The 27660-nt window shown below is 42.7% G+C and overlaps 1 protein-coding gene across 1 annotated transcript in view; it reads left to right on the top strand.

Annotated features, from left to right (window-relative positions):
• The window catches only part of ADAMTSL1 (ADAMTS like 1), a 387380-nt gene that overhangs the window by 192641 nt on the left and 167079 nt on the right, over positions 1 to 27660 (top strand). Inside the window, exon 5 of the mRNA XM_039385969.1 lies at positions 12132 to 12259. Coding sequence (XP_039241903.1) covers positions 12132 to 12259 — 128 coding nt within the window. The remainder of the gene's footprint in view (positions 1 to 12131; positions 12260 to 27660) is intronic.

The following is a 27660-nucleotide window of genomic DNA, read 5'->3' as shown; positions in this document are numbered from 1 at the left end:
TGCACGACATTGAAGTGATATGGTGTCAGCTCCATCCTCTGCCAGCAACCCCCTTTCCCGTCCCTCCAGCTGGCTGCTGCCCTTCTAGGAGAAAAAATGAGCTCACGTTTGGCACATTTCTCCTGGGATACAACTTCCAGTCCAGGTTTAGGAATGGCTGCTTAGCTCCTAATGTCCTGAGATGACTGTTGATTCTTCCCTGTGTTGTTACAGGCAAGAACCAGTGTACTCTCTGTTGTAAGTTTTAAGAGGCTGCATATATACAGCACAGCTATATGGTTTGCTTCAGGGCAGTAGGAATTCTTTGGGACCATGAGGACAGCACTGGCAGTGTTCTTATCCTTCAGAGACCGCTTGGTGTGTGGAGATGTTGATGTCAGAGGGTGCAGTCTGTACAACACAGACAACAGACACTGTGTTTTCAAGATGACAGAGTTCAGTGTGACACTTTGTCCTATTACTTGTGCATTAGCCATATGAGGTCATGGTTATGGTTAGGAGGAGAGGAGAGGTTATTTATCCATGAACCTTTGCTTTCATGTGCAAAAGAAAAAGTTGCTACAATTTTTCTCTTTTCTTTTACCTTAGTAATGAGCCTGTCTTGCAAGACTGAGCTGTTAAGAATAAGAGAAGATGAAAAGGAATGTAACACTGAAAAGGACTAACAGCAAATTTTACTTATGTCCCTGGGAACTGAGCTAGCTGTATATCAGGTGTTTTCCTTCACGGTAAAGAAAAATCATCCACCTATTGCTCTTTCCTTTGTTTGTGTTTACAGGAGCAGATTAAGCATTGGAAAACTGCAAGAGGGTCTTGGTGAGATTTCCTCTTCTATCCCCATCAAGGTGTTTTCCCCTGTTTCTTTTAAGTAATGGATGACTTAGGGCAAAAAGAAAGAGTAAATTAAAAACTACCCAGAAGGAGATTTGGACTTTTTTGTTTATTCCTTTTTCAGAGACTGAAAAAATAAATCCTGGCCTCTTTACTACCAAAGTCTGAGCATAAAGTGATTACCCAGAGTACAGAATGTACACACTCACATGTGTGTGCTCCTGTGCCAGTGCCCTCCTTGATGTGTGGAGACACTCAAATCAAGGGTTCCTGTGCCAGGGGTTTTTCCATGGGAATTACTCTCTTGAACCAGTCAGAGGCCTATTGCTTTTTCTTGCAAGTGAAAAGGAGGCAAAAATTCCCAAGTTAATTCCGAGACTGCGGAAGCCTGGGGCAGTGGGCTGGTACTGTTCAGCGTACAGTTGCATACCCAATAGAAGGGAGCTGCTGCCCTCCAAGGAGCAGGGGAGACAATGTACAAGGGTTCACCTCAAGATGTCTGATGCTCATTGCAGCTGCTTTTCCTTCCACATTGTTTGCCTGAGAATATGGTGTTTTAGCAGTATTTTGAACAGTTCTGTAGGCATCCTTTTGATTTGGCCATGTGGAACAGCCTGCATTTAATCATGGCAGCAGTTGCACTCAGCATCTCAGATGTGGTAAACAGCTCTCGTGTCTCTCTTCATCTTTTAACTTCTGTGAGAGCAGAACTTCCATTAATTTGGTAAGTATGTCAGGTAGGCAGGTTTTTCTGTTTTGTGTAGTCCTTCTGGAGGCTGGTTGGGTGGCTGGTCTGGTGGCAGAAGTCCTTTTATTGTATGTACATGGGATACAGACAGGACAAGGGGAAGACAAGCTATTTACTGTGAAGGAACAAGACTCAGGATGGGAGAGGTTCCAGGCGTGGAGAAAAACATACAGCAATTGACAGGACTTTATTATATGGACCTTACAGTTATTATATGGACTTTAATGTTATTATGTGGTTTCAGATATGTATATCACATTGTACCCACACTACACGGTGCACAGCCTGGGCACGCCTGGGCTTGTCACGAGTTTGCCTGCTCCCTGCCTCCCTGCTCCCTCTCTGATAGGCTGAAGAAGCTGCAGAGAGGAGACAGTTACCATTCGCCCTTTCCTTCCCCGGTTCCTCCCACGTTCCTCCCCCTTTGCCTGTGTCCCTACCCCGATTTGTTCCCCCGTTTGTCTGTCTCATGCTCCACCCTGTGTTCTAGCCCCTTCCCTGCCTAAACCCATAAAACCTCTGGACACCTCAATAAAGTATTCCTCTTGTACCTCTACCTTGTCTCTGGACCCTTTCTTCAGTATGGTACTGTGTCTTGGTTTAAAGACAAAAATTGGGGCATGAACCTCAATAAAATGAACTCACTCCCCTTTCATTTGCCCCCCTTCCCCAATACAGAGAGACAAAATATGTGAGGAGGTTATGAGTGAAAAAATAACAGTTTCATAACAAGGAAAGTAGTAGCAAAACAACAATACCAGCAGAAGGGTTCAAATCAACAACACAGAGAAACGCTTCTAGTTTCTTCCTCCCGCCAACCCCCAGGACAAAACAAGAAAGAAAATAGCAGGGGCTTCCACACCGGACCAGGCAGAACACAATGGAAAAAATACCTGGAGAGCTAGTTCATTCAAGCCAGGGGCTTCTCTGCTGAGATGCCAGCTCGATGGCAATGTGGATGTAGGAGCTCTCACCCTGTCAGCGGCACCAGAGGATCCAAACGTCAGTGAACTGCGGTGGCTGGGGTGGGGATGATCCCCGGCCTACTTTGATCCCAGTACAAGTCAGTGGCAAGTCAGTGGCTCCTGGCTTCTGCTGCTATTCCCTGCAGTAGAAATGGTTTCTGACGGCAATGCGACAGATCCCAGCTTTGCTACTGTTCCAGCGGCAAAGAAGCGGTTGCCAGCAGTGACTGAGACCCTGGAGCAGTTCCAGCTTGCAGCAAAACCCCTCTCTCCAACTTCCCATGCCGGGTGGGCAGAGTAGTCCCCTCAAATGACATAATATGGTATGAATATTCATTGCTATAGCTCCCTCCCCTGGCTTGTGGCCATAACATAGAGTTATTCTGGAAGAGTAGATGTACTTTGGTCATACAGTACCATTTAAAATGATGTGCAACTGTTTGTCTACATACATGAAACATTTTTTTTTTTGGTGCACTGAAAACTGGATGTGTCAGAATATTTTGCTTACAATGTTTACAAGATATTCACTCTGGAAAAGTTTCAACAGCTAGTTAGAAATATCTTGCATGTTAACATTTTGATTGACAGTAAATACTAATAATAATTCAGCTAGCTGTGAATTTGTTCTGACCTGCCTTCCTTCAAAAGCCAGAGATTTCCAAGCAGTTCCCCATCTGAGCTGTAATCTGGCTGTTTCCTTGGATAGAATGCAACAAAGATACACATTATGCAAATGAAATTTTACAAACCAGATATTTACATGGGTTGAAGCTTTTAAGTACTGGTTTTTTTTATAAAGAGGTGAGGTCACTGGCCTTGTCTCCTGCTGTTACACATCTAGGTAAGTGCTGAGAGCATTTCTTCCTGGTTCACTACAGATAGCATTTTAATACTGTGTGAAATATATATTTAACCTCAGTGACAAACTAATATCAAAGGATCGTCCAACATTACTCAAAAAAGGAGAATGTGTGGCTTGGCAAGAATTCATGTAGGGGTGTGGTGGTTTCACTCGCCCCCCCTCCTCCCACCGGGGTTGGAAGCGGTTGGTCCCAGGTGAGTTTCCAATGCGGGGCCAATCGAAGCTGTGTTTTGCCCCTGCGAAATTAGCATATTACAACAGCCAGAAAGGAAGTTGTTGACAGAGAGAATCGGAACCACGAGGGGTGGCCGGGGGGGCCTCCGAACCTGGGGGGCCCCAGCCCTCCACAGCCTTGGTTTGGCCAGGGCCGGGGCGGTTTCCTTGCCGTTTCCCCCATTGCGAGTGGAGGGAGCAACGATTGTGAAGCAGAGCTGGAAGAATTCCAGGCAGAGGAGAGAGAAAACTTCAAGCAGTCTCAATGCCACCTCCTCTACAATGGCAGGGCAGGAGGCAACCTGGAGCTGAGACTGAAACACGGAGACAGGCTGAGGGGCTTGGAGGTGCCCTGCATCAGGTTTGGACGAGGGCAGCCGAAACTGAAGGACGAGGAATGTGGGAGGATGCCCCCCCTGCTACTTGGCAAGTCGAGCTGGTGCTGCAGCTGAGATAGAGAGAAGCCAAACCAAACAGGCTGTTTCTGGGTAAGGACTTCGGCAAAAACTATTTGGGTATAAAGACTGTGCAAAAACCCAGAAACCCTGCAACCTGGGGAGGAAGTGGAGAAGTCCCTGAATCTTACTCCCCGGGAGGAACCTTCACGAACCAGGGGGAAAGGACTCAAAAGCTGACTCTGTGTAAATCGTGATGAAGACCTGATGAAGCAAGTGTTCCCTTGCAGCTCAGGAGGAGACTTCAACAGAGGCCAAACAGCTGATAGGGGTGAAGAAGACCCCTTCCCTGTTACCCCAATGAGAGAGAGACTTTAGCTATCGTCCTGGAGGGTTCTTCTCCTGGATTGATGTGGGAGGACCCCAAGGGTGGTAGAAATTGTATTAATGCTGTGTATTTATTTGCTTTTTAGTTTCTATGAGTTCATGAGTTCGTGGTGTGCTGTTGGGAACTCGGCGAACTACCATCTGACCTTCGTGATGCAGTCATCATCACCTTGTATAAGAAGAAAGGAATTAAATCTGACTGCTCAAACTACCGTGGTATTACTCTACTCTCCATTGCTGGCAGAATCATGGCTAGAATACTATTGAACAGACTAATACCCGCTATAGCAGAAGGAATCCTTCCTGAAAGTCAGTGTGGCTTCAGAGCCAACAGGAGCACCACAGACATGGTGTTCGTTCTCAGACAACTGCAAGAGAAGTGTAGGGAACAGAACAAAGGTCTTTATGTAACCTTTGTCGACCTCACCAAGGCTTTCGATACTGTGAGCAGAAAAGGTCTGTGGCAGATTTTGGAACGTTTAAGTTGTCCCCCCAAGTTCCTTAAAATGATCATCTCACTCCACAAGGATCAACACGGTCAAGTCAGATATGGTGATGCACTTTCTGAGCCCTTTCTAATAACCAATAGTGTGAAACAAGGCTGCGTTCTTGCACCAACCCTATTCACAGTTTTCTTTAACATGATGCTCCAAAGGGCCACGGCAGATCTCAATGATCAGGACGGTATCTACATTCGATATCGTACTGATGGAAGCCTATTCAACGTTAGGCAACTGAAGGCCCACACTAAGACTTTAAACCATTTTGTCCGGGAGCTGCTTTATGCTGATGACGCCGCCCTTGTTGCCCACACAGAAGCAGCTCTGCAGCGTTAACATCCTGCTTTGCAGATGCTGCTGAGCTCTTTGGGCTGGAAGTCAGCTTAAAGAAGACAGAGGTTCTCCATCAACCTGCACCTCAGGAAGTCTTCCATCATCCCCACATCACCATTGGCCAATCAGAACTCAAATCAGTCCAACAGTTTAATTACCTAGACAGCCTCATCTCCTCAGATTGTAAGATTGACGGAGAGATAGACAACAGGTTAGCAAAGGCATACAGTGCTTTTGGAAAACTTCACAAAAGAGTATGGCATAAGAAACACTTGAAGAAAAGTACAAAGATCAGTGTTTACAAAGCCATAGTGTTGTCTACTCTCTTGTATGGTTACGAATCATGGGTCATCTACCGCCACCACCTGCGTCTCCTAGAATGCTTCCATCAACGCTGCCTCCGAACAATCTTAAACATCCACTGGTCAGATGATGTGACCAATACATCTGTTCTAGAGCAAGCAGCAGTCACAAGTATAGAAGCCATGTTGCTGAGAACACAGCTGCGATGGGCAGGGCACGTCTCAAGGATGAAGGACCACCGCCTCCCCAAGATCTTGCTTTATGGTGAACTTGCCACTGGCTGCCGCAAGAGAGGAGCCCTGAAGAGGAGATACAAGGACTCCCTGAAACAACATCTCAGCCTTGGCCATATTGATCAACATAACTGGTCTACTCTGGCCTCCAATCGGGAGGCCTGGAGACACGCCATCTATAACGCTGCTGTCTCCTTCGAGAACACTCGCAGGATCACTCTCGAGGAGAAAAGGCAACGCAGAAAGAATCGTGTTCTGCAGAATATACCATCTAAAGAGTCTTTCTGCTGTGCCTTTTGCAATTGGATATGTCTATCTCGTATTGACCTCATAAGTCACCAACGTGCCTGTAACAAATGTGGTTAGAGCCTTCCCAAATCTTCATTCGCGAAGCCCAGCCATGATGATGAGTTTCTATAGTTTTTATTCTGTTAGTAATAAATTTTGATATAATTCCCCATGCTGAGTTGTACCTGTCCGAGAACTTCTCTTTCACCTTGAGGCAAATTGTGGGGAAGCTTGGAAATTGGATTTGTTGGGAGCTGTGAAACCACCACAAGGGGTGCACTTGGACTTATCGAAAAAGGACGGCAGAAAGATCTATGTTGGAAAAAATACTAGTTTTCTGTACCTAACATGATTTTCACAGTAGTGAAAGACAAGTTTAGGCAGTGGCCTCAGAAGAGCTTTGCATATTGTCACTGACAGCTCATCATACCCTGAAACAGTGGGGATATGATAAGAACCAGATGATATAAATTTCTTAACCAAACTCAGCAGTTCATATTATCTGAGAAATAACTGGCTTAAATTCAGTGCCTTATGTCCAACAAGAGTTTAAGTGCATTTTTCACTATCTATATTGCTATATAATCTGTGGAACACACTGGGTGCTTTTTACTGAGCATTACACTCAACATTTTACTGAGGAGGAAGACTGGATGCCTCAGAACCAGAGGAGAAGTTAAAAAACATGATCTGCATTTATACACACTCTTTTCTATGTCACACTGACAAATAGTTGGATTCTGTAGGGATAGCACTGTTACAAACAAAATTTTAAATTCAATTTTAGTATGTGACTAAGATATATTTTCCTAAGGCTGAACTTCTTTTATAGACCTGAGGACATGAACAGAAGTTGTGCTGCTCTTCATGTGTCTGCCTCTGTGCACCCACACGCATGTGCACACACATGGTTTTAGAAGAAATGTAGTTCTTATCAGGGATGTGACTCCTGGATGTCCATGTAGCTGTTGTGATTTAAGGATGTGTGACACTTGTGTGTTTCACATACTATTCCAAATAGTTTAAGTTATTTCTCTGTACTGTGTGTTAGTGGAAAGGGTAGGAAGGACCTCTTAATATAACATGAATGCCTGACAACTCTCTAATAAATTTGGAAATTACTGTTAGACACCAAACCTGGATTTTTTTAAAGAGTCAAATTGGATACTCTTTTAGTCTTACTTGATTATGTCAGGTTACTTTTGTTTGTATTTGTAGTGGGTTTCTGTGGCTGGGTTTTGGTAGCAGGGGGGGCTACAGGGGTGACTTCTGTTAGAAGCTGCTAGAAGCTTCCCCTGTCCGGTGGAGCCGATGCCAGACAGCTCCAGGATGGACTTCCTGCCACTGGCCAAGGCCGAACCAATTAGTAGTAGTAGTGGTAGTAGTAACGCCTCTGTCATAACATATTTAAGAACAAAAGATTGTTCTGCAGAAGAAATTCCAGTCAGGGAAGAGCGGAGTGAGAACATGGGAAAAACAATGTAGACACTAAGGTCGGTGCAGAAGGAGGGGGAGAAGGTGCTCCAGGCACCAGAGCTGAGGCTGCTGTGGCCCATGGTGCAGACCATGGTGGAGCAGCTGTGCCCCTGCAGCCCATGAAGGACCATCGGGGTGCAGAGACCCACCTGCAGCCCATGGAGGAGCCCATGCTGGAGCAGGTGGATGCATGAAAGAGGCTGTGACCCTTGGGAGGCCCAGGATGGAGCAGGGTCCTGCCAGAGACCTGCGGCCCATGGAGAGGGAAGCCCACGCTGGAGCAGGTTTTTCCCGGGTAGGATTTCTGGCCCCTGTGGGGGACCCACATCGGTACAGCTCATCCATGAAGCACTGCACCCCATGGAGGAGTGACCCACAGGACAGCAGTTTGGGAAGAACTGCTGCCCGAGGGATGGACTCACATTGGAAAGGTCCGTCAAGGACTGTCTCCTGTGGAAGGGACCACACAGGAGCAAGGGAAAGACTTCTCTCCCTGAGCAGCAGCAGAAACAACAACTGACTGTAACCCCCATTCTCTGTCCTCCTGCACTGCTGGGGAGGAGGAGGGAGAACATGAAAGGAAGGAGAGGTGGGGGGAAGGTGTTTTTAAGACTTTTATTTCTCACTCTTTAGCTCTCATCCTGTTAGTAATAAGTATAAGTAGTATCCCTGCTTTGGGTCTTTTTTTGCCCATGAAGGTAATCAGTCACTGACCTCTCCCAGCTCTTATCTCTACTCATGAATTCTTAGCTGTTTTTTTTTTTCTCTCTTCTCTCTTCAGTTGCAGAGAGAGAGTGAGAAGAGCGGCTTTAGTGGGTACCTGGTATTTGGCCAGGGTCAACCCACTACAGTATTATAAGAAGTCCTTTATTCGATTTGTAGTTTAAAGACTTTTTTTTTTTTTTTTACTTCTTAAGTGTCTTCACCTGAGTACCCTGTTTCCAGTGATTTCATTTTTGACACATGATCCTTTTTGCTTTCTGGTCCAATAGCACAAAGTGTTCGTCCTCTTTCTCATTAGGCTATTCTTTGGGAGTTCTGCTGCCCATTCCCACTTTAGCTGAGGGGTTGGGTGGTAGCTGCAAAATCACTATCAGATTAAGTGTGTATTAAGATAATAAGGTACTAAGAAAGAGCTGGTTTTGATTAGTATTAGTATTAGCAGATTTGTTTTATGTAGGTCATTGATTGCAGGTGACATTTCTGACTTGATGCTTTTGATGTCAGGATATCCTGAGTTTTGTGTGGACAAAACAGTGGGTGTTTCCTGGGAAGCTCAGGCTGAGACCCACCCTAGAATGGATGGAAGGGATAAGGCAGGTCTTCTGGGACCAGCAGCAGGGCATAATGAATCTTGATGACTGCATTTTACATCTTCAGCATATACTGGCATTTTGAGAAGCACCAGTCTGGGCTACCTCTGTCAGAGGTAAAGGACTTTTCTAAGAGGAGGATGTTACTTTAAGTAAGACTTAAAGGCTTTAAGTGGTGGCAGCTTTACTCCTTGCAGCTTCAGGGGCATGTACCCCCCTTTACTTTTTTTCTCCCTTTCTTTTTGCTTCTGTTTGCTTGTTATGACAGGAACTTTGGAACTTCAAAGGAATACTGTAGGAGTTCTTGCATTGTAGAACTCTTAACTGTCGCTTTAATATAAGAATTTAAGTTCAGTTCATTTTGCTGAAAGTGGGTAGAAATTACTAACTACCCTTATAAGCTACTTTTGAAAAAGTCTGTGCTTAAGAGGAAATTCTTAGTAATTTCTATATATCCTTTGAAGCTGGAATAGACCTGTAATGGACAGTGGTCTTCAGATGAAAAATGACTTGCCAGGCATTACTAGAATTTCAAGCTCAGCCTTAACCATGTAGTTCACAGGAGGCAAAACGACTCTACTTTCTTTGACATTAAATGCGTATGGAGTTGAAATGAATTACGTTTATTTCACTTGTTGAAAGAAAACTTGGAGCCTGTTCCAGTTGGAGATCACATGTTTTCTGGGAATATATAGGTCTTATAACAAATCTTGGAATGCAAGTAACAGGCTCATGGATCTCCTCTGGGTGAGATTACAGTTTATGACAGAAAATCTTGAACCCTTTGAATGTCTAGCTATGCTGATGCTTATAATTTATGGTGAGATAAGAGTAATTGGTTCACATGAACTTTACCTTGCAACCTTTTTAATTACGTCTTTGGACTTTCAACTGGTGGTGAATGATCAGGACATGTACCCATCTGCAGTTTGAAGCACAGACATGTATTTTCTCTTTAAGAGACTAAAAGTGCAAACACACATTTGCATTTTATAAAAACTACCCTTCACAAAACAGTCAGGTGAAATAACCTTAGTAAATTATTGTGTCTTCTCCTATCTCATGTGTAAATGTTCATGAGATCTAGAGACTGGTTCACATCTGCCTACAGTTGGAATTTGATGACTTATGTAACTTTAGTTTTCACATTTACCCTTGCAATTCTTGTGTTGAAATCAAAACTTCTTGCGTTTTAATAAAAGCAAGATAAAATGAGAATGTCAAATAATTTTTTTACACACATTAGACAAATCCGGTATCATCTCTCACAGACTAAATTAATGTTCTGTTTCTGCTTACAAATAACAATAGTCAAGACCAGTATATTTTGCTGTATTTCATTACCAAACTTCTACATAGCTTCACTGACGGTAAAATTATTTCAGTGTTGAGCTATCGCTGTGTCTCAAATAATCCATTAGGTTACCATCAGCCAAGAGGCTCTGGTCCATGGCAGGTTGAATATGAGTCAGCAGTGCCCTGGCAGCCAGGAGGGACAGTCCTGTCCTAGTGGGCATCAGGCAAAACATCGCCAGCTGGAGGGGATTGTCCTGCTCTGCTCTGCACTGGTGAGGCCTCACCTTGAGTATTGTGTGCAGTTTTGGACACCACAATACAGGAAAGATACTAAGCAATTAGAGTGTGTCCAAAGGAGGGCAACAAAGATGGTGAAGGGCCTTGAGGGGAAGCCGTTTGAGGTACATCTGAGATCACCTGGTTTGCTCAACCTGGAGAAGAGACTGAGGGGAGACCTCATTGTGGTCTACAGCTATCTCATGAAAGGAAGCAGAGGGAAAGGCACTGGTCTCTTCTCTGTGGTGACCAGTGACAGGACTCAAGGAAACCACATGAAGCTGAGTCAGGGGAGGTTTAAGTTGGATATCAGGAAAATGTTTTTCATGCAGAGGTTGGTTGAACACTGGAATGGGTTCTCCAGGGAAGTGGTTGCAGTTCCAAGCCTGTCTGAGTTCACAAAGCATTTGAATGATACTTTCAGGCACATGGTGTGACTCTTGTGCTGTCCTGCACAGGGCCAGGAGTTGGACTCAGTGATCCTGATGGTTCTCTTCCAACTCAGCATATTCTATGGTTCTATGAAAGCTTAAGTTGATTCGTGTAACATGGGCTAGCTGTGATGCATGCTGATGTTTCTCTCTTATAGGTGAGCCATTTAAATCTTTGAATGTCTAGTTGTAGTTGTTTTGCCTTCTTATTTATTTCAAATACAATTATAAATGCTAGTACCATCCCACAGCACAAATCAAGCTTTGAAGGAGAATACTGCCTGGTCTCCATCAGACACAGACATTTCACACGCACCTGTGTGAGGTTATTCAGTTTCTTTCAGCAAAACCACATTGACCATGAGGAACAATATCTATCTAAATGGTTAAATCATTTGTATCCATATGAATCTATGTTTTTGAGGTGCATTTGCATGAATGAAAATGAAATGCTGAATACTTGAGGCAAGTATTGCTGTACATTTATGACTTAACCCTCAAAGAGCTGAGTATTTCTGAATCCATCAGTGCTGCTTCTTTATACGGTTCTTTGTGCACAACCACTGATATTAACAGTAGCACTGCCTGGGTCTGTGCCTGACACTGGTTAACTCCAGCTCTTCAGTTAACGTGCGCTTTCTTTTTTAAGCTCTCAAATACTAGGGATAAAATAGTTAGGGAAACCTTAGTCCAGCAAGTTTTATAGGACATCTTCAGGCAGAGAGAAAGTAATGATAGTTCCAATTCCTTATGGTGAGTGCGTGAAAGTGATTATGTTGAATGCCTTTGTATCGTGTTGATTTACTTCGTTGTGTTTCAGTTTTTAATTAAGACCATCTTGGAAGGCATCTTTCAATATGCCTTTTCATAGTTTCTAACACAGCAGCACAATTTTGGAGCAAAATTTCTGATGTCTATAATACTCCAACTCTTTCTTTTAATGAGAAAAAAATCCTTTGTTGTCTCACTGTTGTCCAAAGTGCTCCTTTAAAATGGTCTTCACTAGCTTCAAACTGAGACAAAGTAGGATATTCAGGAGATGAAAGTGAATTCATACACCAGTCATGACTAAAGAACTGGCTACCAATTAGTAGGCATGTCAGAGAAGAACAGGTTTATTCAATTTATTCAGTGCTTTCAATAACTAGGATGATATCTAGTTAAAAAAAAAAAAAAAAAAACAAAAAAAAAAAACAACCAAAAACCTTAAACTAACAGCAGTATTTTTTAACCTTTAAATGTTCTTTCCTGATTCTTTTTCCTTCTCCCTCTCCTCAGAGCTCCAGAACAGCTCGCTCGGAGGAAGATCGAGGCTCACTGTGGGATGCCTGGGGCTCATGGAGTGAATGTTCACGCACTTGTGGAGGAGGGGCTTCATATTCACTGAGACGCTGCCTGAGCAGCAAGTAAGCAGCTGAATGATTTTTATTTTATTGATGGGAAAATTCAACCTACTTGTATGTATCAGACCACAGAAGTAATCAGTAGAGTTCTTGAACTACATTGAAATTTCCAACTTGGTGTCAAAAAATTCTGGTGTCTTTTAATTCCGGCAAGCAGCCAGCATACTTGGTAAGGCAACACCCTTTAAAATGTAGCAAGAGATAAAAAAGTGGCCTGGACAGCTTGCAAGGCTGCCAGCTGCTGAAATTGAAACTTCCTTGCAGTTTCACCATTTAAGTGGTAAGACTTCTGCACTTGTATCAGAAACAGATAATTTACTAGGTTTAGCCCATTGTCTCAGCCTCGCTGACTATAAAAGCATTGCGTTGGTCAAATGTGGCATCCTGAGCTGCATAAGAAAGAGTGACAAGCGTGCAGAGCATGTCTTATATATTCAATTCCAGGTAGAAAGTCTTCCATACCAGCAAAGCCCTTCCAGCAAGCAGAAGTAAAATGGCCTGGTACAAAGGTAAAGTCTGGGTACCAAGTCAGGCATCTGGGATTTTATTCCTCCCGAGTTACTAGCTTGCAACCAAACACGAACTAGTCGTTTGATGTCTTTTCCACTCTACAGTATATGTAAATTTTACCTGCAAAATATTTCTAGCAAATATTTTTTCTGTCTACTTTAGGAAAAAATTTACCTGCAGTAAACATGGTATATGTGATAAATATTAACAGATTTCTGATAAAGGATATGACAGAAAACTCCAGACCCAAAATTTATGGCTTCTTGCCATATATGTTATATATTGTAGTGTAAAAAATGTAATACAATTTTCCATATCTTTCTTTTGTATTTTCATTCATGTGCTTACAAAACTGGTGTTAATACAACAAAGGGTGGCCATATAGTCCAAGTAGTTTCCTGTGTCTAATATTTTAATGCATGATGTTGTTTAGTGAAGACAGGAAACAGTGCAAGGCATTGAACTATAGCATCAGAATATTGAAAATTGTGTATTTTAACTTTATCTGTGGACAGTTTGGTCTCCTAGTACCAGCATTTATTGAGTTGACCATGTACAAAAGTCTGCTGGAAGAAAAGACGGGCAAAGGCACCTACTGAAATGAGTGGAAAACCAGTACTTTCTTATTCCATTCCCATGGATTTAAAAAAAAAAAAAAAAAGTGAGAGGCAAATTCTTATTTCTTGTTAGTTTCATAGCAAATTGTAATTCTGCATTCACCTCAAAATCTGAAATTGCAGAGACAAGAGCTTAATTCTAATCACAGTATATACTTTTCCATATTTAAAAAAATAAGTGACCTTCAAGATGTTACTTTCATGTAAACATGAACCCAGGCATATCAAGAGATCTGGGGAATCTGAGCAATACAAGGGCTCTCTGACTATACCTCTGCTCCCTCACTGAGAACTGTCTCCATAGTTTCTAGAGGGCAGGTCTTGGGTTCCAAGCAGCAGCAGTAGCAGTTGTAGTCCTCAGTAGTATGTGAGTATAAAGCACTCCTCCTGGCCTCTAAATCTTATGCTGTTTGGGACTGAAGCTGCACCAGTGAAACAGGGAATAAACTCATAAATCACACAGAATTATTTTTTGTACAATACTTACTTGCTGATTTACGGCAAGACATTGCTGCTCGAATTGAGAAGCTGACTGTGAGAGTCCACCATGTAGATGCCCATGTACCCAAAAATCGAGCTAATGAGGAACATCACTTACTACTGTCCCATTAGGACACAAGCAATCTTTCTGTCTCAAGAAACTGACTGCTAACTATGGCCCATTCAGACATGGAAACCCACTGTTTACAGGACAGAATGCAGGGAGTTAATTAGGTGCAGGGGGCTAATTTGGCTTTTGGTAGACAATAGCAATAAATCATAAGTACACTTGACCTGTAATTAACACTGTATGAAATGTGCAATTTTTAATTAAGTAAAAGGTTTAAATGATGAACTTTTCTGGTAAGCAAGGATTTTAAGTTGCTAAGAAAAAGACAGAGAGGGGAAAGAAACTCGTCCAAGGTTTGCAAATAAGACTTCAAACCTGGAAAGGCTAGAACAAAATGTCTGCCCCTATGGGACAATTTCTTCATCATACAGTTTGTCTCATGTATTTGTTTTGTATAATTTCACTGCAGCATGAAGGCAGATACTAGATACTTCTGGCAAATGAAAACAGGCAGCACAATAAGATGTTTTAGAAAAAAAATAATCTTAAATATTTCTCATCCTGGAAGGAACATTCATGATGCCTTATATCTTCTAGTTCTGTATGAGGTGACTTTCAGAGCATCTCATGAATAGGGAGAGCCCAGTGCATCTGCTTTGAAGAAATGCAAAGACTAATTGCCCATTCTTAAGTATGTTTGTGTAAATATAGTGAAGTAAAGAAAACCAGTCTTCTTTCCAGCTTTTTTTTGCCAAAGTTATGTTAGTGCTGGTGTTGTTTGTTTTGGGAACATGTTTTGTGTTAGGCCTTCACAGCTGTAATGGAAGAATGGAAAGTGTTATTGAGAAATTCTGTTTTCTAGTGTTTTAAATGGCAAAAATTTCAGGGTAGGGCTGTTCAACAGTACATTTCATTAGAACAACTGGTTCTGATTATGCTAAGGACATAATGATAGTGATATAAAAAATATGCCAGCCACATAAGCAGATGGGAGTTGCCAGCCCAAGTCAGTTGTATGTCCTGGTATCCCATGCTGACAGAAAGCAGTACTGGGTCACTCCAGGGACAGAATACGCCCCAGGAAAATAAAAGATTGTTAATTTGTAGTTAAACCTCAAGGGATGACACTTGTCATGCTCTTTATATGCGTTACCTCTTTATCACTTCTGATAATATTGTAATTTACACAAAAGGTCAGAGCCCCCTTTAAATGTTACTGGGTTTTGCCTCAACTCATTTAAAAGTGAACTCCCAGACTAATTATAAATTGCGTGAAGAGATAATTATTTTTACCATTTTATCATTCTACAGTATTTTGCCTTTCGGTTTTCCTATCTTTATTTTTTTTTATTGGATACAAAGCTCAGAAAGAGAAGCTCCTCATCTATCTCTTCTCCGTCATGAGCTGCCATACAGCACTGCTGATCAAAACCTGTAGAGAGGAGAACCACAAACCACTCCTATTTTTCTTGAGGACGAAACTACCAACTGTTGAGCTTCTACAGAGAGGCCAGTTTTATTAGCTGTTGTATATTTTGGCTACCAAGATTATGGAAACACATAGGCAGAACAGGTAGAGAGGTGCTGCAATACGGACTTTGCCTCTTGCTCAAAATCCAACTATTGTTTGTTCCAGTCTGTCTGTTGCACCACTGGAGTTTGTCATACAGCATAATGATTGATAATAACTCATATACCTTCCATCTAGGTATTAAGTGTCGTGTTGATTCAAATGAACTCAAGTAGAGTAATAATAAATGCCTGAATTAGATATCTGAAATTCATGTGCATATATTTCATTTTCCCGCATCAGGATACATTTTCAAATTGTAAAAGAAATTATAAAATCTCTTATGCTAAGTTCACCCATCCTGGTCCTAAAAATATTCAGTGTTTTCTGGAATTTCACTTTACATATTGACAAGTACTGCAGTAATAGAGATAGGATTTTGCTGTGTCTAGGCTTCGCAAGAAGACAGTTATGATTCTTTTTCCTATCATCTTCCAAATTCACCATCACTTTCTAGTAAAGTAAGGCTGTAGATAGAAGAATAGGATGTCCTAGAGTTTTGGAAATTATTTTTGCAGATATTAGATAACTACCCTATTTTTCAATCTACTTAAAACCCCTACATGTTACTGTTGCTGCTGTTTATGAAAAAATCGTGAAGCAGAGAACAGTTTGTCTGAGTGTGTAACAGGCTGCTAAGCAGGTTATGGAGTCACATGGATACTGAATCTGAGCTAAGGGGCCATAGTTTGAAATCATCACTCTTACCTCTGGGAAATAGTGTGTTAACTACTGAAGAGAGTGGAGGTTTTCCACCACTGGGTGAGGGTTGTATGTTTAGTAGCAGAAAAAAGTCAACATTAACATCTTCCTGACAAATTTCCCTCAGTGTAAAAGTGTCAGAGAATAAAAAAACAAACAAACAAACAACAAACAAACAACAAAAAATCTATTAAAAAACCCAAACAAAAACACAAAAAAAAAAAGGAAAGAAAAAAAGAAAAAGAAAAAAAGGAAGAGGGAATAAACATAAGAGAGTGAATCTCAGTTTTGTTCATACTGCTGGCTGTGTTACATGCTGGAACATATTTTTTCTCCTTTTCACATACATCCCTTCAGCTGATGGCTGCCTTTTGGTAAAGCAGGTGAACCATGAGTATGCAGTATCCTTTCCACTAGCTCTGCTTGCTAAATTAGCTGAAGTGATTCACCAGTGTGGTTGTTCAGCCCATTGCACCCTGCCATCTATAGGTGGCATCTCTACCCTGATGGCCTGAAGCATCATGGGCCCATCGAGCTAGGAACAACTCTCCCTTATGCTGCCAATCTAGATCTACCTGTGACACCTTGACTTGTGCAGCTCGGTCTGCTTGTTTGTTGTTGTGATGTTCCTCATTAGCTCGATTTTTGGGTACATGGGCATCTACATGGTGGACTCTCACAGTCAGCTTCTCAATTCGAGCAGCAATGTCTTGCCATAAATCAGCAGCCCAGATAGGTTTTCCTCTATGCTTCCAGTTGATCTTCCACCGATCCAGCCACCCCCACAGAGCATTGGCTATCATACACGAGTCGGTGTAGAGGTAAAGTCTTGGCTATTTCTCTCGTTTGGCAATGTCCGGGGCCAATTGAACAGCTTTGAGTTTTGCAAATTGACTTGATTCACCTTGATTCAGTAGCTTCCACCTCTTGTTGGGTAAGACTCCAGACAGCTCCTTTTCACTTCCGATTCTTCCCTACAATACAGCAAGAACCATCAGTGAATAGGGCATAAGGTGTTCCTTCTTCAGGTAACTGATTGTATGGTGGAGCTTCGTCAGCTCAATCCACTTGTTCTTATTCTTCCTCATCTGCTAAACTGAAGTTTCCACCTTCAGGCCAATTTGTTATGGTCTCTAGGATTCCAGGGCGATTCGAGTTTCCAATTTGGGCACGTTGTGTAATCAAAGCAATCCACTTGCTCCATGTAGCATCAGTGGCATGATGCATAGAGGGCACCTTTCCCTTAAACATCCAGCTCAGCACCGGTAGTTGGGGTGCCAGGAGAAGCTGTGCTCCTGTGCCAGTTATCTCTGAGGCTGCTTGTATTCCTTCATAAACTGCTAGGATTTGTTTCTCCATGGGGGTGTAGTTGGCTTCAGATCCTCTGTGGCTTTGGCTCCAGAAACCAAGTGTTTGGCCCTGGGTCTCACCAGGCACCTTTTGCCAGAGGCTCCAGGAGGAAGCATTATCCCTGGCTGAATCCGAAAAATCGGTCTGACAAACTGCTCAGAGACTTTTTTATCTTTAAGCAGCAAGGTATTTGTTTATTCAACGTTGGGAGCAAGCCAGCTCGCGCTGGACAAACTTGCTCACCGGCTCCTCAGAAAATCAGCACTTTTATACAATTTTCAGATGTGATTAAATGCATATTCAAACGATTACAACATCTATCAATGCATATTAAAAATAGGCGGAGTATAGGCGGAGCTCAGGGCGGTGCTTCTGTTGGCACCCCATTTCGAAGGGTAGTTCCGATCTTCATCCATAGGGCAGGGGTCTCTAACTCATCTTCCTCATCTTGACCCTTCTTCCTTTCCATTGTTCTTGACCCGCTCACTGAAGCTTGGAAAAGGCCCTGGCTCCAGGCCTATTTCTCCTATTCAAATGTCTACCTGATCCTGTTATACTTCTAATTTATTGCTTCTAAGTCTATTACATGTTCTTGTACTATTCTCTTAAGCTTTTGGTCCAGTAAGTAGAACAGAACGGGTACAGATCATTTTGAATATTGGTAACTTGTTTGCAGGCCCAAATCAACTTGTTTGCAGACCCAGATCTCTTAGTTAACTCTTTTGGGCCTAGCCCCCTATATCAGGCTGCAGAATAAAGTACATTTTTCACATTTGGTTCTGTCCTGACTGGTCCAAGGGCCATGGCATGTGCAATCTCCTTAATCTGTTTAAAGGCTTGCTGTTGTTCAGGACCCCATTGGAAGTCATTCTTCTTACGGGTCACTGAGTAAAGAGGGCTCACGATTTGGCTGTACTCAGGAATATGCATCCTGCAAAAACCTATGGCCCCTAGGAAGGCTTTTGTTTCCTTCTTGTTAGTTGGTGGAACCATCACTGTGATCTTGTTGATGACTTCTGTTGGAATCTGACGATATCCATCTTGCCATTTCACCCCTAGGAATTGAATCTCTTTGGCAGGTCCCTTGACCTTACTCTTTTTGATGGCAAAACCGGCTTTGAGAAGAATCTGAATGATTTCCTTCCTTTTTCAAAAACTTCCTCTACTGTGTCCCCTCATATAATAGTGTCATCAATGTATTGGATGTGTTCTGGAGCCTTACCCTTCTCTAGTGTAGCCTGAATCAGTCCATGGCAGATGGTAGGACTGTTTCCACCTCTGGGGCGGTCAGTTCCAGGTGTCCTGCATGCCTTTCCATGTAAAAGCAAACTGCAGCCTGCACTCTGCTGCTGAGGGGATGGAGAAGAACGCATTTGCAATATCGATGGTGTCTTACCACTTCACTGCCTTGGACTCCACTTTGTACTGGAGCTCCAACATGTCTGGCACAGCGGCACTCAACAGCGGGGTAATTTCATTCAAACCACGATAGTCCACAGTCAGTCTCCATCCTCCATCAGATTTACGTACATGCCAGATGGGGCTATTGAAGGGTGAGTGGGTCTTGCTGACCACCCCTTGGCTCTCCATCTCTCAGATCATCTCATGGATGGGGGTCATAGCATCTCGGTTTGTTCAGTATTGTCATCTACGTACTGTTGTAGTGGCCATCAGCACTTGCTGATCCTTGACTTGCAGCAATCCCACAATGGAAGGATCTTCTGAGAGGCCAGGCAGAGTAGGTGATTGTCTAAATTTCTCTGTAGCCACTGTGGCTACACCAAAAGCCCATTGATACCCCATTAGATCTTTGAAGTATCCTCTCCTGAGGTAATCAATGCCAAGGATTCAAGGAGCCTCTGGACCAGTCACAATGGGGTGCTTTTCTCATTTGTCTCCTGTTAAACTTACTTCAGCCTCTAGCACTGATAATTCTTGACTTCCTCCTGTCACTCCAGAAATCCAGATGGGCTCTGTGCTTTTATGCCTCGATGGCATCAAAGTGCACTGTGCACCAGTGTGTACTAAAGCTCTGTATCTCTGCGGATCCAATGTGCCAGGCCATCAGAGCCACACAGTCCAGTAAACCCTATTGTTCCTTTCCTTCTCCTGGCTAAAGGCAGGGCCCCTCTGTTGTTCCTGATCAGAGTATTCACTGTCTGACCATTGCATTGCCCAATCAGAGGTCGCCTCATCGGGATCACAGTAATTGATCTCAGTCTTTCTGCGTCTCAAAGGTCATCGATCTCTTTCCGGGGCCTCTGCGTCAACTACATGGATGGCCTTCTTACTAGGTTTCTTCCGTCTTAATTCTTGTACTTGGGCTTCAAGTTTATAGGTAGGTTCACCATCCCACTTCTTCGTGTCTTCCCCCTGGTCATGCAGAAAGAACCATAGTTCACCACATGGTCTACTCTTGGGGTTTCCTTTCCTTCTGGGTGGGACAGAAGGAGACCGAGACCGATCTCTCGGGCTGTCTCTGCGGTGGGTCTCACATTCGGGTCACTTGTAAGGCCTCTCCATCCTCTCCCCAGTGTGGGTGTGCCAGTGGCAGAGCTAGGAGCTGTCTCTGAAATCAAACTTGCTGGACCGTGGGAGTGAGGAGGCTTCCATAGCTTCTGCTATACTCCGTATCCAGGCACACATTGTGTCCACAGTTTGTTCATCCATCCTTGAATGGTATATTGTTACCAGGCAGTTAACATACAATTCAGTTGCACCTTGAATTACCTTTCTCCACATGAGTAGCATGCAAGGGACTCTCTCTGAATCTAGAAAGTTGTTATCGCCTGAGTCACTGTAAATGATTTCCAGCATGGCCAATTCCCGCAGATACTGGACGCCTTCCTCTGCAGTAGTCCACCTTCTTGGAGAGCTCATTAGATTTTCCTTGAAAGGGTACCTTTCTCTCACACCGAAGAGGAGGCGGAGCTAAAGACTGCAAATATACCTCTCCCTTCCAATTTCCTATTCAATTTCACGATGTCTGGCAATAGATCCCATAACCCAGCATTGGAGCAGCCAAGTAAGAATTCGTTCACCAGGCTGGCGGCTGTAATCTCTCCACAAGTCCTGAAGTTCTGATAGGCTCAGGGACTGGGTAACTTCACTTTCATGTCTGATTTCCTCTCTGCTTCTCACACATGGAACTGCTTCTGCTTCCTCTAGTGAATCTCTGGCTATTTGTCCTGCTTCCTCTTCTCTTGGACGCATGGGCAGGGTAGATCCTTCTCCTTCTTCCTCTTTTACTAATCCTAGGCCGGTAGGTCCTGTGGATTTCCTTATTCATATCTTCTTTTTCACTACAGGGGCAATAATGACTTCGGATGTCATAGTTTGGGTCCCTGTCTCAGTCATAGTCTTTTTAGAGTATTGAAAAGCAGCTCGATAAGCACAGGCCAGGACCCAGTACAAGGCAAGAAGTTGCTGGTTTCAATTGGGGTAGGCAAGGCATCCTTCCATTAAATGATGTGTCAGTTTGTTGGGGTTGAATACTTGGTTCTGGTGTGAAGTCCCAAGCAACGGGGGGTGTTAAACGCCCTAAAAACCTGCCTAAATTCATCCACATACCCTGCCACCCAGGAACTGGGCCCTTTAAGGCATATCCCAGTAAATTCTCTTTCGAAGTTTGTTTTGTCCTTCAACAAGGCAACAAAGACAATACTGCATTCCCCAATCCCCATAACATTCTCATAGTGTTGGTTATAAGCAGTACCATTGCCAGGCAGCTTAAATAAGGATTAGTAAGAATCACTGGTGCCTTCATTACCAAACCATCTATATCAAAATTAAGAAGGGAAAGAAAATTGTATCTATCCCCCTGGTGGTCTTTTAGAAGATAGGTCACAGAGCCCATGAGAATTGTTAGTAAAATCAAAGGTGTAAATACAAGGACTGGGTGTAGGGCCATGTTTATATTAGTATGTTCCCAAGTTAGCAAAAACAAAGACATAAGTAAGGCAGTGTTTATATAAACAACCTTTCTTGGTAGTCTTCCCGGATTTCAGCACCAGGTTTGTTATTGTTTACCTTGGCTGAATGCCAGGTATCCACTGGGCTTGCACCCAGCCTCCCCTCAGAGGAGAGGGGAGGAGAAAAGAAGGAAAAGGAAAAAAAAACCTGCAAAACCGAACCTGCTAAGAAAGGCAGTTTAATATTTACACAGAGAGAAAAAATATAAACACTATACACACAGAGAAGCACTAACAATAAAGACTACTTCCCCAGGAGAACGCTCGACTCTGAAGAAGAAACGACCCGACTATTCCGCGCAGCTATCCGGAAGAGAAGAGAGCACCTTGCTTCCTTCTCGTCTCTTTTATATCTGAACTGATGTAATGTGGCATGGAATACCTTATTGGCACAGTATGAATCAGGTGATCTATCTAGTTCCTTTTCCCTCCCAGGGAGGGTAACAAACCCATTACAGAAACCATTAAAACAATTCTGGCTAGCGCAGAAAACAGGATACGTAAAATACTCATCATCATGGCTAGGCTTTCCGAACGAAGATTTGGGGAGGGCTCTACCCATGTTTGTTACAAGTGTGCTGGTGGCTAAAGAGGCCAATTCGAGATAGACACGTCCAGTTGCAAAAGCCACAGCAGAAAGACTCCTTAGGTGGTATATTCTGCAAGGCACGATTCTTTCTCCTTAAGAGTGATCCTGCGTGCGTTCTCAAAAGAAGCAGCAGCATTATAGATGGTGTGTCTCCAAAGCTCCTGATTTGAGTCCAGAGTAGACCAATTATGTTGATCAATATGGCCAAGGCTGAGATGTTGTTTCAGGGAGTCCTTGTATCTTCTCTTCGGGGTTCCTCTCTTGCGGCAGCCGGTGGCAAGTTCACCATAAAGCAAGATCTTAGGGAGGCGGTGGTCCCTCATCCTTGAGACGTGTCCTGCCCAACGCAACTGCGTTCTCAGCAACATGGCCTCAATACTTGTGACTGCTGCTCATTCTAGAAAGACCTATTAGTCACATAATCTGACCAGTGGATGTTTAGGATTGTACGGAGACAGCGTGGATGGAAGCATTCTAGGAGTCGCAGGTGGTGGCGGTAGATGACCCATGATTCAGATCCATATAAGAGAGTGGACAGTACTATGGCTCTGTAAACACTGATCTTTGTACTTTTCTTCAAGTGTTTATTATGCCATACTCTTTTATAAAGCCTTCCGAAGGCACTATAAGCCTTTGCTAACCTGTTGTCTATCTCTCCATCAATCTTACAATCTGAGGAGATGAGGCTACCTAGGTAATTAAACTGCTGGACTGATTTGAGCTCTGATTCACCAATGGTGATAGTGGGATGAAGGAAGACTTCCTGAGGTGCAGGTTAATAGAGAACTTCTGTCTTCTTTAAGCTGACTTCCAACCCAAAGAGCTCAGTAGCGTCTGCAAAGCAGGATGTTAAACGCTGCAGAGCTGCTTCTGTGTGGGCAACAAGGGCGGCGTCATCAGCATAAAGCAACTCCCGGACAAGATGGTTTAAAGTCTTAGTGTGGGCCTTCAGTCGCCTTAGGTTGAAAAGGCTTCCATCAGTACGATATTGGATGTAGATACCATCTTCTTCATCGAGGTCTGCCGTGGCCCTTTGGAGCATCATGCTGAAAAAGATTGTGAATAGGGTTGGTGCAAGAATGCAGCCTTGTTTCACACCATTGGATATTTGAAAGGGCTCAGAAAGTGCATCACCATATCTGACTTGGCCGTGCTGATTCTCATGGAGTGAGATGATCATTTTAAGGAACTTAGGGGGACATCCTAAACGTTCCAAAATCTGCCATAGACCTTTTTTGCTCACAGTATCAAAAACCTTGGTGAGGTCAACAAAGGTTACATAGAGACCTTTGTTCTGTTCCCTGCACTTCTCTTACAGTTGACTGAGAACAAATACCATGTCTGTGGTGCTCCTGTTGGCTCTGAAACCACATTGGCTTTCGGGTAGAATTTCTTCTGCCATAGCAGGTATTAGTCAGTTCAAGAGTATTCTTACCAGGATTTTGCCAGCAATGGAGAGCAGAGTAATACCACGGTAATTTGAACAGTCAGATTTAATTCCTTTCTTCTTATACAAAGTGATGATGACTGCATCATGAAGGTCTGATGGTAGTTTCGCCTAGTTCCCAACAGCACACCACAAACTTGTGAAATTTGACATGGAGTGCTTGGCCCCCATGTTTCCAGACTTTGGGTGGAATTCTGTCAACCCCAGCTGCCTTGCCAGTTTTCCCCTGCTGTATGGCCTTAAGGGTTTCTCCTAAAGTGGGGGCAATATCCAATTCATTCTTCACCGGTAGTTGTGTGATAGACTGAATTGCTGAGTCTTGGACTACACGGCTAGTGCTGAAAAGGGGCCGCCGAGAGCCTGCCCGGTGTGGCCGGCCGCCGGGGCCGGGGCATGTAAAATACTACATATTTGAAAAAAAAGTCATTTAAAGTTTCATCTACATAACTTTGATACCAAAATGTTGTCTACTATTACTGCTTCATAACTGAATTTGGATTACTGATTGTAGTCCAAGCATGTGGCTGTGACCCTTTTCTCAGGCTGCAGGCAGAGGCTCATCTGTCTCAGGACTGCCAGAGATTCTGAAGTTTTTCACATCTAACATTGATAAAAGGTCCTTTAAACTCTCTGAGTGAAAATTACAATGGAACAATTATTCTAGGTTTTGAGTTGCTTCATTGTCAACTAGACATGCTAACACACATTACTGCCGTTATCGTGCAATAATATAAATTCAGTCTTCTCTATCCTGGCACTGCTAAATAAGGCAAGTTAGACCACTTCATGAAGTGTTTCCTTTAATCTGGGATTAGTGAAATCTGTAATTATGAGAATGTTTTCTGGTTTCATTTGCTGGAGAAGCTTTCCCAGTTTTTTTGAGAGAGATTATAGCTCTATCTCTTCCTAGTGGCAGAAGCAGCAAGGAACAATCTTAAACTTCAGTCAACTTGTCAACATTATAAGAAACCGCAAATTGCACACAGTGTAGCTGAGCCTTGTGGTCTGTGGAGTGGTTGTTGCTGGTCTTCAGAGAACCAGTTAGCCATACTGTGCTGGCTGTCCTAATTTCTGGCTTTTGCACCTCACTGAACTATCTAAAAATATATAAAATGCTTTCCTAGTGCTGTTTTCCCATGTAATCCCTTGCTAGAGCTGGCACAGGGATGTTATATGTTGGTGTTTTGGATGATAAACTGATCAGTAGAATGAATGGTAATCAGTGTTGTACCTACAGATGAGTGATAGATATGGTCTCCTTAAATCCATCTCTCCATTGAGAAGTAGCCTGCCTAACGAAAATGTCTGTGAAACCTTCACTTGGATGATATGCTGTTCATATATCCGTTTTCACTGGAAGAGCCTTGTCTATTCATAAGTCTTTCAATAAATCTGTTCTGAGACTTAGATTATCAAGAATTAAATCACCCAGGCCTTTGCATGATGTGGAGTTTTTCTAAGCTGTACTTCCCATGAGAGAGTTAAGATGTGATTCTCTAAAGACCCAAGCACCAGATTGTGCATGAGAAAGGATGCATTTCAGCAGAAGTGGGCTGCCACACATGATTTAGACACAGGTTCAAACTTCCTTAAAGTATGGAGAGCTTGGGTTCCTGTTCAGCACATATGTTTTATAAAGACCACCTGCAAAACTTCGGTCCTAATCCAATCTCAGGCATGTTCAGATTTAGAGTGTTAGTACTTTTGGGCTTGCAGTATGTTCTATGTAGTATCTTTGTGTTAGAGCAGGCCAGTTGAGATTTAATATTGTATTTCTTTCCACTTGGGCTGTGATGAGAGCTCTTGCCCTTGTTTGGCTGAAAGGTTGTTTTTTTTTAATTTTTGCTTTTTTTTTCTTTTCTTGGATAGTGAAAAATATTTGCAATATTTTCTGTAATTGCTTTCTCTATATCTGCAAGATATGTAACATGCAAATCTAAAGCTAAAGACACTTTTAAAAAGATTCTTAAGAAAATAAAAAATACTGCAGTGACAAATATGTAAATGCTGAAAATAAACAGTATTCTGAAAGCAGTCTGTCAACTTTTTATTTTCCTTTATTTTTCTTAAATTGGATTTTTGTTATTTTAATTGGACTAGGCAGTCATATTTTTCTAAGTTTAGGAAGTGTCATTTAATGCCAGCTGTTGCTCAGAAAATAACAATCAGTGACTCAGAATAAGGCAAAGAATAAATTGGAAATAAAAATGTACCACAAGGATACTGTGACAAACTGTATTCAAAGCTTTGCTAAATTGCAGAAAAATACATCTACTGGTCAACTAGATGGCTAACCTTGTTATATAAGGAAATTAAGTTAGTTAAAGAGGACTTTTTTGCCTTATGAACCCATTTGCAACCCCAACATTCTCAGTCTTTCTTTATAGGAGAAGTGTCCCAGCCCACTAATTATTTTTGTGACCCTTCTCTGGATCTGGTCAGTGTCTGTCTTGTACTGGTGACCAGAGTTTAACACAATAGTCGAGATGGGATCCCATGAGAGTGGAGGGAGAAAATCATCTCCCTTGACCGGGTGACCACACTTCTCTTTATGTGGCTCAGGATAAAATTGACTTTCTGGACTGCAAGTGCACATTGTCAGCTCATATTTAATTTTTCATCCACCAGTATCCCCAAGTCCTTCTCTGCTCTTGGTCAATTCATCACTCAGTCTGTTTGAAGCAGAATCTTGCATTTGGCCTTGTTGAGCCTCATGAGGTTCACATGGTACCATTGATGCTAAGTATAATAACAATATTTACATCAGAATTATTGCTTGCCTAATAGTAAAATTGTGAAAAACATTATTTATGGTAAAAGTTTGCATTTTGTGGCCCTAGATCAGTACCCTCACCAGCTTCCTGCATATAGTGACTGAAGTTGGTATTTTGTCTCCTGATTGTTTATTTTTTTTTACTCCCAAAGAAAGAATATTCATAAGATCTGTAACACAATTTGGCAGGGAAAGTTGGCTTGTGTAGCCATGACATCTTTCCTTGTCTCAAAGTTAACTGTTCATGTAACTCCTCTGGTATTTCCCATTTCAGCAACACACAGGAGCTTGTAAGAGACAGTCTTCTAAACAGAGAGAATGAAATATTTTTACAGTTGCAATGCTAAGATGCATGGCAAAACATACCAGTGCTTCTCAACAATCCTCCATGGCAGGCAAGGTGAAAAAAGGATATGGAAGAATCTTTACACATCTTTTCAACTGACTGAATGATTTGGACAGTGGAATGATTTGGATGCGAGGTTTGCAGACCCAATCAGATAGTTTCAAAAAGTGAACTCCTTAAAGTCAGTGCAGTCCTGATGCATCTTTCTTGTTCATAACAATTTGGTGTTCATGGCCTTCCCTCGCACTTCCTTTATGGGAAAAGGGCTATAAAAGAATAAGAGACTCACTTTTCCTCAGAGAGGGACAAACACAGAAATCGCACTGAGGATGACAGGGGGTCATAATGCTGTACATTTTAGAAACAGGTAAGACCAACAGGCTGAGAAAAGAGAGATACAATATGGTGTTACTCTGTGTGTGTAGCCTGTCCTCATGTCTGCTAGCACCAGGGGAAGGGGAGGACTGTCACAGGCTGCCCAAGATCTTATAGGAAAAGACAGGCCCACAGCGTACTTTTCTCATAAGTACAGTGCAAAACCCAGAATCTGTCCCAGAGATGTGGTTATCAAGGGGTGTGAGAATAAAGGAGTGAAGACTGTTTAACATTACATCAGCTTCCAAAACACTGTAGTGAACAGTTGCATCAAAATTCATATGGACAAAAATAACCCACTCATGGCTCATAGTTGCTTGTTTATGTGGAGACTTGTCTCTCTAAGGAAGGCATTTCAAACTTTGACGACTGCTGAGAATATAAGGAGTTGATGAGGTCCTCCTCTGCAAATCTCTTTCATCATCTTTGGTAATTACAGATAAAGACAACTTTGACATGGGGTTGCTATTCTTATTGGCATGGATTGTTGCAGTGCTTCTCTTTTTGAGCACAAATACACATCTACTTAAGACTTTTGGGGGGGGGGGGGACTTGAACTAAGTCTCTTTACAAACTGGAGCCTGGAGAAATAAATACCAGGGTT

The sequence above is a fragment of the Pipra filicauda genome, unplaced genomic scaffold (assembly GCF_003945595.2).
Source record: "Pipra filicauda isolate LSUMZ 115617 unplaced genomic scaffold, ASM394559v2 scaffold455_size529941_pilon, whole genome shotgun sequence".
NCBI lineage: Eukaryota > Metazoa > Chordata > Aves > Passeriformes > Pipridae > Pipra > Pipra filicauda.
This window is presented reverse-complemented; position numbering and strand designations above follow the sequence as displayed.